Raw genomic sequence first — 11654 nt, 5'->3', positions numbered from 1 at the left:
GCCTTCATCATTTTGCAAACAGTTTGCACACACAAACCTGAATATTTTATTTGCAGTATTTGATTGCTTGTGTACAAACAACAACTTATCCCAGCAGAGATCTGCATTCTTTCTGATGAAAATATGGTAAAATTGATTTGTGGAGATTAAAAACATTAAAACATTTAAAACATGATTTACTACATATTTTATTTTCTTAATTGTTCAAAAACCCAAATCAAACTATTCACTGGGAAATCTGCCATGGAAACTATGAGTGGAGTTCACCTCTACAAAGATCTACAAATACACTGGACTGCCTTATCATGTGCATACTGCATACTCATGTCTATGCATACTGCATGTTGATTGGTCCAGGGGCTGCCCAGACAACAGATGCAATATATTCCTGTATCCAAAAATTTCCAATATGTTGATAGATAAAGCTTCAAAAAAAGGGAAACAGACACTGAGAAAAACTGTACCCTTAAAATAAAACAGAACAAAAAGCAGTGGAAGGGCAGCATAAATTAGGTGGGATAAGAAGGCGGAAAGAGAAGGATTCTCATTATCTCACATGTTCTTTATGACCCTTTCATCACCTTCCAAAAAAAAAAAAATATATATATATATATATATATCTATATAGTGATTTGCACTGTTTAATGGTGCTGGGTTGTTTATTTGAATTCATATTCAGCTGTGTGGTTGCATGTTAGAAGAGAAAGGGTGGTTTGCTTTGGCACAAGCTGAATGCTTCGGCAATGTACCACAGTAAGTTGCTGTTAGTCACTTTCTGCTCAGTGTGGAAAGTCTGACACAGGAGTGCCAGTTGCTGTGGCCTCTGTTTTTTGTTGCACACAGAGGACAAGCACAGTTTTCTTTTTTGTGCTTTTCCCCCTTTTTTGAATTGTACTACTTTTTTTTAACTTGGCTCTAAAGTACACCTAATAGAGTGTCACATCAAACTAATCTGAAAATGGATACATGCAAGCAACATGGGTTGTACAACTTGTCAACTTGGACCTAAAAAATGTGTTAAAAAAGCTTTGATCTGCATGAGTGTTGGTGTGTTGCCTCAGGACCAGTGAGAAGATGATATATGATCCAGGGAGTTCAATTTGAGTAACAGACCCATGAGTCTCAAGGCTCTTCAGATGCCAGAACACTACAGAGTGGTTTCCTGTTAGACAGAATTTTACAACTTCAGAAAATGATTGAATCAACAATCATTTATACTCTGTCTCAACCCGTAACAGTTAAAACTGAATCATCAATAATCTTATAGAAATCAGTGCTTGAACATAGTTCATTGTTCAATACAGAAATGTTTCTAGATGACATATTTCACTGTAGGAGCAGTAAGTTCTGAAAAGAACCCTCTGTTATGTTCAACACTAACATGGCGTTGGCTTTTGGAGTAGTGATGACAGCAACAGTTGGTGATTCACTGTATCAGCTTTCATATGCTTAATTGATTTGCACAGAACAGTGTGCCATCATTTACAGAAAGAGAAATGGCTACTGAGAAAAGTCTGTTACTGATCAACTCCAACGGGATTCACCAGAAACATATTGTACAGTGCATCATGTAGGTGTGTATTCAGTACATGAGATGATGTTTGCATGCATGCACATGTGAATGCAAGCTAGCACACTCATTGGCAAGCAAGATGCAGCTGTTTGAAACTTTAAAACATCTGTCCAAAAGTACAAATTCCCACCCACAGAGAGAAAAGGACAGCAGTGGTGTAAATATATTAAGTCTCACCGCTAATTGTGAGCAGTTGTTTTCAGTTAGGGTTTTGGATTTGAATAATTATCCTCTAGTGTGATGTTATAATTTGCTAACAACATTTAACTGTACATGATGTGGGACATTCAAGAGTTCCACGTTAACTAAAGGCTTGACAGCGAAGTGTGCAAAACCAAAATAATCAATCAGAATATCAGGTTTTTCACTAATCATTAATAATGACTGGAAAAATGTACTGTGGGCGCGTCCAAAAAAATGGCTCTATTCAGTTGTTGGCTATTTCTTTATAGACTCATATTTACATTATACCCATCTGTTATGTTTGAACATCTCATTCCAAAACCATGGGCATTAATCAGCTGTTAAAACAGCCAGTACTCCATCTTTCCACCAGATGTTGAACATGGCTACAGAGATTTGCTGTCATTCAGCCTCGAGAGCATTAGTGAGGTCCATCACTGATGCTGAGTGATAAGGCCTGGCTCACATCCAGCATTCCAGTTCATCCTTATCCCAGCTCAGGCAAAACATTATCTTCCACAATGATTTGGGGAAAGCATTTTTCGTTGGCCTGGTTTTGTGAATGGGGTCATTGTTACGTTGAAACACGAAATGACCAAAACATATGCTCCTACCACAAAGTTGGAGGTACACTGTTGTCTAAAATATACTTGTATGCTGGAGATTTCCCTTAATTGGAACTACTCAGCATAGACACAGGTGTCCGTTTGTTTTTAGCCATGTTGTGTACATTATATGTTAAATTCAGTATACCGTAATTTCCGGACTATTGAGCACACCTGAATATAAGCCGCACCCACTAAATTTAAAAAGAAAAAAAAAAGTACATATACAGGCCACACTTGTCTATAAGCCGCAGGTGTCTAAATGTTTTTGCGGCATGAAGCTCGTTAGCCCATAAAAATCTATAAATTAGCCACATCATTGTTTAAGCCACAAGGTTCAAAGCGTGTGAAAAAAGTAACGGCTTATAGTCCGGAAATTACGGTACTCTATTTTCCCCAGCAGTTTGATGGAGATGAGGTTTTCAAATCATGAACACTACACACTAACTTTGAGAAACAGTGTGAAATGCAAAAAGATGTTGCTTATGTAAAAGTTTTTTTAGCCCTTAGTTTCATACAAATATGATTTCTGTTTATCTCTACCAACTTTAGACTGTGTTGCATGTTGATCAAAAGTGGTTGACCCTGGTGTGAAATGAAGCAGTGATGAAATACTGAAGAGAAGTGGTGAGTATGTGGGGACATCGGGGAGTTTATCAAAACAATGAGCTAAGTCAAACATCGCAGGAGTAATGACATCTGGAAGTTTTGCTATGGTAGAAGACAGAATAGGCCTTTTAAAATTCATAAATTCACTGAACAAATATTTTATCTTTTCCTCATCAGACACTGACAAAACTTGCACTCCTTTTTTTTTCCTTTGTTTGCTTATTAGTGATTTAGATCTGATCTCTCACAGGAGGCCTGTATCCTTGTTATTTTTTTAGTTCCTGAATACAGTGTTTTGTTTTCACACTGTAAAACTGACTGTGGAAAACAGTTAAATGTTGAAGAGTAATAATGGGCATAAACCACTGCATACATAACAGTAAGCAGTAAAACAAACTTGCTCTGGCTGCTATGAAAGGGTACATCTGTGATACCAAGAGGCAAGCAAATTAATTTCTTGAAAACATGAAGGCCAGTGGAATCAGCAGTAATAAGTACAGTGTACTAGACAGTGTTTTTTTTTGTTGTTTTTTGTTTGTTTGTTTTTTTTTGTTTGTTTTGTTAGTTTTTTTCAGGGCCATAGTCAGGATTTTTGGAATACTCAATTCCTGTAAAAGCAAAGATTGAATTCTCTCACACTTTCAGCATGGAGGTTTCATCCATGGACTTCATTAGGCATCCTCACAAATCCAAATTCCTTTGCTGCAACTCCACCACCCTAAGAAAAGAAAATCCCTTTATATTTATTTATTAATTTAAACTGTTTCCTACAAATGTTATCTGGTTGTATGCATTTTCAATTACTTAAACTTATAAAACTATATTCTTGTGGGGAATCCTATTATTATTATCTTAATTCATCTTCAATTTTTTTTTGCCCCAAAACAGTCATATTAGGCTTTATAATACTACCACATGCATTTTGTCTGTAATTAGAACAACCCTCCCCCCTCCCCCCAGTAGCTACTGTCCTGGATCCTTTCCAAAAAATAAATAAATAAGTGTTCTTGGCTAGTTACTGTTCCATAGCCTTCCACACTGTTCCAAAGGTGTGATTTCATGTTGACCATCAGTCCATTAAAACTTCTGCCTGAATTCTTTCACAAACCTTTCTTTCTTCCATATGAAGTCTGTTGCTGGGATTTACTTTAGAGACTCCTGGGTACACCATGTACATGTACTGTAGTTAGATGGGGCTCTTAATCAGTTTTCACCTCTTGCAGGTGGTCTGCATCCAAGTTGTCATCAGTGAACTGTAAATATTTAAGCAGTGAAAAAGGCACAGCTAAATAATGGCTCTTGTTAAATATCACCAAGTTAAATATTACCTAAACAGTGTTTTTTTTTTTTTTTTTTTTTTTTTCAGTTGTCACAGGTGCCTGGGCTTCAGATCCTCTGAAGGACCCCGATTAGTGTGCCACAAAGTTCAGAAAATATAGCTCCAGGAAGACATGAACATGTTATGGCCAAGACCCTCTTTTGGGAACTCAGTGTCACCAAGCCGCAGGTGGCCAAAATGTTAAGTATATAAGAAATCAGTCCAGTTTTCCACAGGTAAATGTGATTTTCCCATGACCTCTGAGGACAATTGCCCAGAATGTCTAATCTCTCTAAATGTCTGATATTTACCAAATATCTAATAACCCCCTGTGGCAGGACTGTTATTTATCAGTGTGAAGTCAGAAGTATTTTCTTGTGACTTTTCCTGAACATGCTCACAACAAAATGTAGCATAACCTTGAACTATTTGTGCTCTAGGACTCCCACAGATCTCAGTTTGTTATGAAGATTAACAACTGATTACTATGTTTTATACAAGGAATACTTATTGATGTATATTACATATGATATAATGGAAGGAACAAAGGATTCATTATCTTGATGAAGGTCATTTCATCACTATGATCATATGACTTTATTTTTTGTCAGTTCCCTTTCCTTAACCCCAGAAAAAACTAAATATCTTCTACAACCCAACCATGTTCCTAACCCCAGGTCCAAATGTGGTTTTAAGTGTATTATAGTATGCCTGTCATGGTCAATTCTCAAGCCCTATACTTTGGACAACTTGTCCTACACAGTACAGATAGGCAGCAACTTTTTATAAATGCTACATTAATTTTCTTTGTAACTATAATTTCTTAATTACTTTCAAAAGTTTATTATTTGATGCCTGCTTGAGTTTTTAAACTTATATACTATATTTAGCACAGGGTGAGTTTATCTGTGAATTACAAAAATAATAAATAAATAATGAAAAATATTAGGAGATTACCCTACAAATGCAAGCTTGATAATATGTGTCCAACCCTAAAATTTGGATGAACACTTCTAAATATCTTACACATTTAAAAAATGAACAGCTGGTCTCCTTTTTATTTTAATGGTGAGTAAAAATTTAAAGGATATTAATACATTTGATCCATTTGCCAACACAAACTCCAAGCTGTGCCCACCTCCCAGTTTAGTAAACACAGTTATTCCAATTGCAATATAGAAATAAACTATACAGCTCGTCATTGAGCTCTATCTTTGAAATTATGTTAGATATTTTGTGCTTCTGAATCTTTGTAATTGTTTCTTGTCTTCAAAACGTAATTCAAAACAAGATAGAAAAGAATCAGTTGCTCATGTTTATTAGAAAGTCTAATTCATTTTTATTTCCCCTATACCCAGATGAAACACAAATTTCAGTAAAACCAAATGAAACAAAGTAAAAACAGCTTGACAAGTACATTCCATTTCTGAATAGCTGGAACTGTGTTTTCGAGGCAGTGGCTCCAGAAGTGCACTTTATGTTACAGAAATGTTTTTGTATGTGAGCAGTTGGTCACTGTCATTTAAATACACACATGTGACTGTAAAATAGTGAAGGAATGGTTCAACAAGGATCAAGTGAGTTTAAAATCAATAAAAGCCTATGTTGCTAGGTGAATGTGGAATGTTAAAAAAAAAAAACAATACAAAAAAGATTACTGCACTGAATAATGCCAGTCCTGCATGTACTGATTCATTGCTAATCACTGTCCAAGATATTCATATATGTTTCTCGTTTAATTATAAAACTGCACTTTAAAAAATATGAAAACTCATATGATGTTCCAGAAAACGTAACTTTACAAAACTGAATGCACTTAACAACTCAATCTGTAAAACAAAACATACTACGTAGCACCAGTAGGTTAAAACAAATCATGCAGCAAATTGTGTTGCCTTCCTTCTTGTTGTGAAAAAACTACTTCAAGAATTTGGGGTATAAAGTCCATTTTTGTGGATCCAGTGCAGCCACCATTGCTTTGGTATTGCATCCTTACAGTATGGCCATTTTGGATGGTTCTTCTTAGAATCCCCTTCTTTCAGAGGTATAGGTTGGCCATGTTTGGCACTTTTGTCCTATGTTCTTATTGCAGCAATAACTCCTTGCTTGACAGGTGCTGGTGATGAATGGAAGAGAAAAACATGATTAGTCTCTGTACATATAAGAGAGAGTAATCCACTGCTAGTTTTCAACTCATGCAACCGGAGAGTTTTAAAAAACACGATCAGCAGAAATTTAAATAAGCACGCTGTATTCACTGAGACCTTATCTCGTAATAATTACTTCTCATAATTATCATATATTGTAGGAATCTTGTTATCTTAAGATCTGTGGCTTGTCTGTAGCTACATAGGCAGATGTGCTAGGTTATTTTGGTGGGAGTTAAAAAAAAATGGACATGACTGAGTTGTGTTTCAATATTGAGTCTTGTAAGGTTAAACACTTGAATACTTTATTATGTTGCTATGAAAGCAATTTGAGGCACTGGCACAACAAACATTATAAAGTCAATGCTTTGTTTTAAATAGTGAAATCACAGGTTCCCAACCCCTAGACCATGAACCAGTACTATACCTTGGAAAATGTGTTACTGGGCCATGAGAAATGATCTTACAAGAAAAAGAAATACTAATAATTAAATTTTTTATAGTCTGCTATCACCACCTTTTTCTTACTTGACTAATTTTCAGTTTGGTTAAGTTTTTTAGTTTAGTTTTTATGGTTGCTCATGCATTCTATTATTTCTCTCTCTCTCTCTCCCTTTCTGTAGCTCTGTAGGTATTTGATGGAACTGCACAAATGAAAAATGTGACATTGGGTTCCTTATGCTTTTTTGAAAGGGAATATCTTGTAAGGTTAAATCCGTGAACAATGTACTGTCTAAGCTTATTATATGTACAATCTCAATCTGAAAAGAGTAATGAGTAATGAGTACAGAGTAATTACAGTAATTACAGTTGTTAAATATTGTTGGTAAAAAATAGTCTATCTTTCCCTTAAATGTAGAAAAGTAGAAGTATAATATAGTAGAAAATAACATTACTCTCTGTAACATAACTGTAACTCAAAACTGTACACAGCCACAGTGCTTGTTAACTAACTGTAACTGTACTTTCCACCACTGTATAAAACTAGAAACAGAATAATGGGATCCTGTGTCATAACTTTATCTTCCATATTGTGGTACAGCTCAGCAGTTACTGAGGAGATACATAACAATGAGACACGGAACATATGATTAGTTAAATGAAAATTATTTGTTGCTGCAAAAAAAAGAGACTGAGAGACTGGACTAGTTTATCTGCATGACTGATACTATGTACTGTAAATGCTGCAATCATTGGTTTGCATATCCAAAAGATGGTAAATGGGGCAGGTTTTGTTGGCACTTTGCATGTCAACTTAAATTGCATGGCCAAGGTGAATTTGGCTTGCTGTATCACAGACAGATAACTGCCAAAATAAAAATTAACAGCAAAATAAGTTTTGGAAGGGGATTTTGTTACTGATTTTATATCTGAGTGCTTTTGGAAGTTAACTGTGCATGGTCAATAAGTGATCCCTGGTACTTAGAGATTAATACTATGAATAATGTGTACCTGGTTTTCCACAGGCCTTCACACACTGCTCATGTGTGTCAAAGCGGTTCTGGTTTCCACCGCAGCCTCCATACCAGAAACGTGTACAGCTCTTGCTGGGGCATCATAGTGCCACTTGAGGACAAATTTGGCACAAGTGCCCTCTTCTTTGGGTAGCTGGCAAATGTCTACAGCTGTAGAGGCTTCTGTGAGGAAAGTGGCAAAAAATAACAGTGAAATCAGCCGAAGTATGAGAACACATGCAACTAGAAGGCAGTCAGAGAGCACATTATCTCTGGCAAGGCTGCAAGCTGTAATTGTAAATACAAAATTAGACTTGAGCATCAATGAGTGGTGTAATCAGCAATAAATATATCATTACCATTATACAAAGTAACGGAGAAGTAATGGAGAGAGATGATTATTTTGTTTTTTTTGTGATGTGGGATGAAATCACTACAATTAATTTTAATGTTCTAAGAAAGAACAAAAGCTCCTCCATCACAGCATTATTCCATAATTGTAACATTTGGCATATTTTGTAGACTTTGTATTACTCTGTGTATCTTGAGTCAATTTACTCCAGTGCTGATGAGGTACTGACAAATTGAGCTTGCTCTGTAAGAGGTTTTCTGCCAGTAAAACAATGAATCTGTGAACAAGGCTTTCCATTCATTTGGTCCGTGGTTACGACTTGGCTCAATCCTGTGACAAAAGCATAACCTTCTAATTTTTCCGTGCTTGGCTTTTTTACTTGTTCCATCAGTCATTTAGATCATCTTAGGGGCAGTGGAGGAGGTGGTGGGTTTATAGTTGAATACAAAGGACTTGCTGTTTTGCTAAATGAGCAGAGTTTGTGGAAATTGAATTATGTAACACATATAATGTACAACAGTGGTGAATTGATGTCCAGATATATGCCCATTAAGGGTGGTCTGCAAAGGTCTGATCCAAATCATGTTTTGAGGATGTGGATTTACTTGTTTAAAACTAGCATACTAGCATACTTTGCATACCTGTGCAATCACATCAAAGTCAGTTATGTCATCAAAATAGGAAAGGAACAATAACAAAATATACTGCAAAAAACTACTTATGTTATCCATGGCATATTATTTCAGTGAGTGTACATCAGATCTCACCAGGAGCTGGGAGGATCTCCACCTGTTCACCCTGCTGCACTTGTGGCTGAGGCTCTGACACTGTGGAAACATAAATATGGTTTCATCTTAAAGGAACAGACTTTTACTCAGTTGGTGAAAAACTAGGATTTTCAAAATGGTTCAGTGAAATGTGGATATAAATGACCACAGACATTTACTTAATTCTTCTGTATGAAGACGTAATCCATATTTTTCCAATACCTCATGTGATCATTGACAGGTTATAAGACAATTTTATACACAATACATGTGACTTTAAAAAAAAAGTTACATCAGGAATAAGAGCAACTTTCCTTTAATTTCTGTGAATTAAATATATTCAATTGACCACTTGCTAAACCCCACCACACTAAGTTACTGTTGCTGCGGTTGTCATGTTTTCAGTTTTTGTACTGTACATTTGCAGTTTACAGTGACGACAATGACAATGGAAATTTGCTGTACTTTTGGAAATGACTCCGGATTGTTGATTCAAAATAATGACTGTCACTAGTCGCTTGCTTTTTATCATTTTCAGCTGATTTGTTCTAACAAAAAAGTCTGCAAAAGGATAAATATGCATGTCACATATCATGATGGTATCATTTATATAACATGATGTTATGATGGGTTAAAGCTGCAAGTCCTACATCAGCTTCCCCGCCAGATTTTGATTCATTTAGACAACATAAAAAATAAATCAAACACTGGAGCAGAATTGTTCATATGTTATAGTAGCATATCTTGAATAAAACTGTCCCTCAAAGCAAGACAGTTGTTAGATTTATGCTTTAATGTTTATATTGCAACTGTATGCCTTACAGGAGAAAAGGCTTTGAGGATGGAGAAACCAATTTGACTGGAGTTGAAAGAGCAGGACAGAGCCACTAACATTATAAGCAGATAAACTAGCATACTGCCCATGCTCCATGCTCAGATGTTCCACTCATAGATAGGTATGTTTTTAAAAGTAAACTGTAACCCTGTATAATAATATAGTGTGCTAATGACATGCCCCTTGTCCCTGATGCTAGCTTACTGCTGTTGGTAGCTAATTAGTCTGGCATGCTAACATCTGAATCATACAGATAAATACACTTTTTAATTAATTTGTTATAATTTGCTGTTTTGTTTTTGCTTTTGGGACGGTGGTTAAAAGACACCACCCTTAAACTAGTATCACTTTTATTAGAGCCCCATGCACACCATTTTGGTAGGTAGAGAAATCCAAAGCTTGACAGAGTTGCCATGACTAGTTAAAACTGGTAAGCTATGATGGGTGGGGTTTAGCGAACAATTAATTGTACGTTTTGTGTCAGGGACTAAAGCTCATACTATGCTGCGTTAGATTATGCCATCATATCAGGCAGCAGCACATTCCCTCAGAGAGCCTGGCGGCAACAACCACTTACCTGACCTCATGCAGTTTTTCAAGCAGAGGGTCTCAGTGTCGAACCTATTTTCATTGCCTCCACAACCTCCATACCAGAACTGTGTACAGATCCCGTTCTTTCTGTCAAAGAACCACTTAGCCTGATAGTCTTTGCACGGCATTCCAGGGTCATAGTCAAGTGAGCATGGGTCTGCCAATTCATTAACTAGAATGCAAAAACAACAGCAATGATGGAGGACAGACAGAGAGAGAGGATGAGTTTGTGGTAAGATTAATTGTATAACTACATGAGGCATACAGTAGTTATTGTGTGTTGTTAAAAGTTGCTGATAACAGATTAATTCATATTAGAAGCTTATGGGTGCTCAAAGGGGTCTCATGGGGTCAAATGAGCCTGCTGCTATGCTTCATCCTTACAGAGGAAAAGAAATGGCATTCAGCATGGCATTCCACAAAGGGGTCAGGCTAATTGCATTATTGGGATTTTTTACATTTGAAAATTAAAAGCTGTCAGTAGAATGAAAGATGATGAGTATAAGTTTCCATAGGTGAACTGAAGAGTTAGTCTGTTATAACTACAGTTATTGTTAAATGTTAGTTCTTTTTAGTCATTGAGGATCTGCTATGTGGTCCAGGATAACTTCATGTTATCATTTCCAGAAATCAATTCCAGAAATACTCTTCTTTAATGAAGACACATGTAAAAGATATGAATACACTCAAATACACACTGAGACTGTGTATTTGAGTCTGAGCAGTAGATTTCATATGTTTTCCTAAATGACCTAAAGTATATTTCATCTACTAGTCAGCTGATTAATAACATGTTTGTGCAATAGTTCTCGTGAAATATTGCTGTATTACAGCATAGTACGTTATGTTTCTCTGAGTTGAACCAACAGGTTTTATTTATATGACCACCATACTGCATGGGAAACCCAGCCAAACCCAGCTCTGTAGAGATCATTAAAATTAATACACCAGGCAAGTACATAGAAAACATTGAATCTGGGCTGAAAGTTCAAACTTCAAAATTACAGAATACAGGTCAAGGCCAAAAAAAAAGACATACACACTGATACACACACAGTGCAGATACACACATGTATACACAGTCACTCACCAGTTTCTGGTTTGTCCAGTGGTGTGGTATTTACAGGACTGGTGCTTTGGCTGACTGGCTTATGCTCTACTGGTTCTGTCAAAGTGAAACAAGCAGTAATGGAACAGCTACAATAATGCAACACAGACTG

General features: G+C 36.3%; 1 protein-coding gene across 1 annotated transcript; it reads right to left on the bottom strand.

Moving 5' to 3' along the window:
- Window positions 1-5603: 5603 nt before the first annotated feature.
- LOC108879913 (collagen alpha-3(VI) chain) lies at window positions 5604-11640 on the bottom strand. Its single transcript, XM_018671360.2, has 5 exons — window positions 11525-11640; window positions 10421-10606; window positions 9009-9068; window positions 7888-8072; window positions 5604-6404 (listed from the first exon to the last, which is right to left on the bottom strand). The coding sequence occupies exons 2-4, from the start codon at window positions 10560-10562 to the stop codon at window positions 7906-7908; spliced, it is 369 nt and encodes a 122-aa protein (XP_018526876.1). The 5' UTR covers window positions 10563-10606; window positions 11525-11640; the 3' UTR covers window positions 5604-6404; window positions 7888-7905.
- Window positions 11641-11654: the final 14 nt, after the last annotated feature.

This window comes from Lates calcarifer, unplaced genomic scaffold (assembly GCF_001640805.2).
Source record: "Lates calcarifer isolate ASB-BC8 unplaced genomic scaffold, TLL_Latcal_v3 _unitig_787_quiver_3378, whole genome shotgun sequence".
In the NCBI taxonomy this organism is placed as follows: domain Eukaryota; kingdom Metazoa; phylum Chordata; class Actinopteri; family Centropomidae; genus Lates; species Lates calcarifer.
This window is presented reverse-complemented; position numbering and strand designations above follow the sequence as displayed.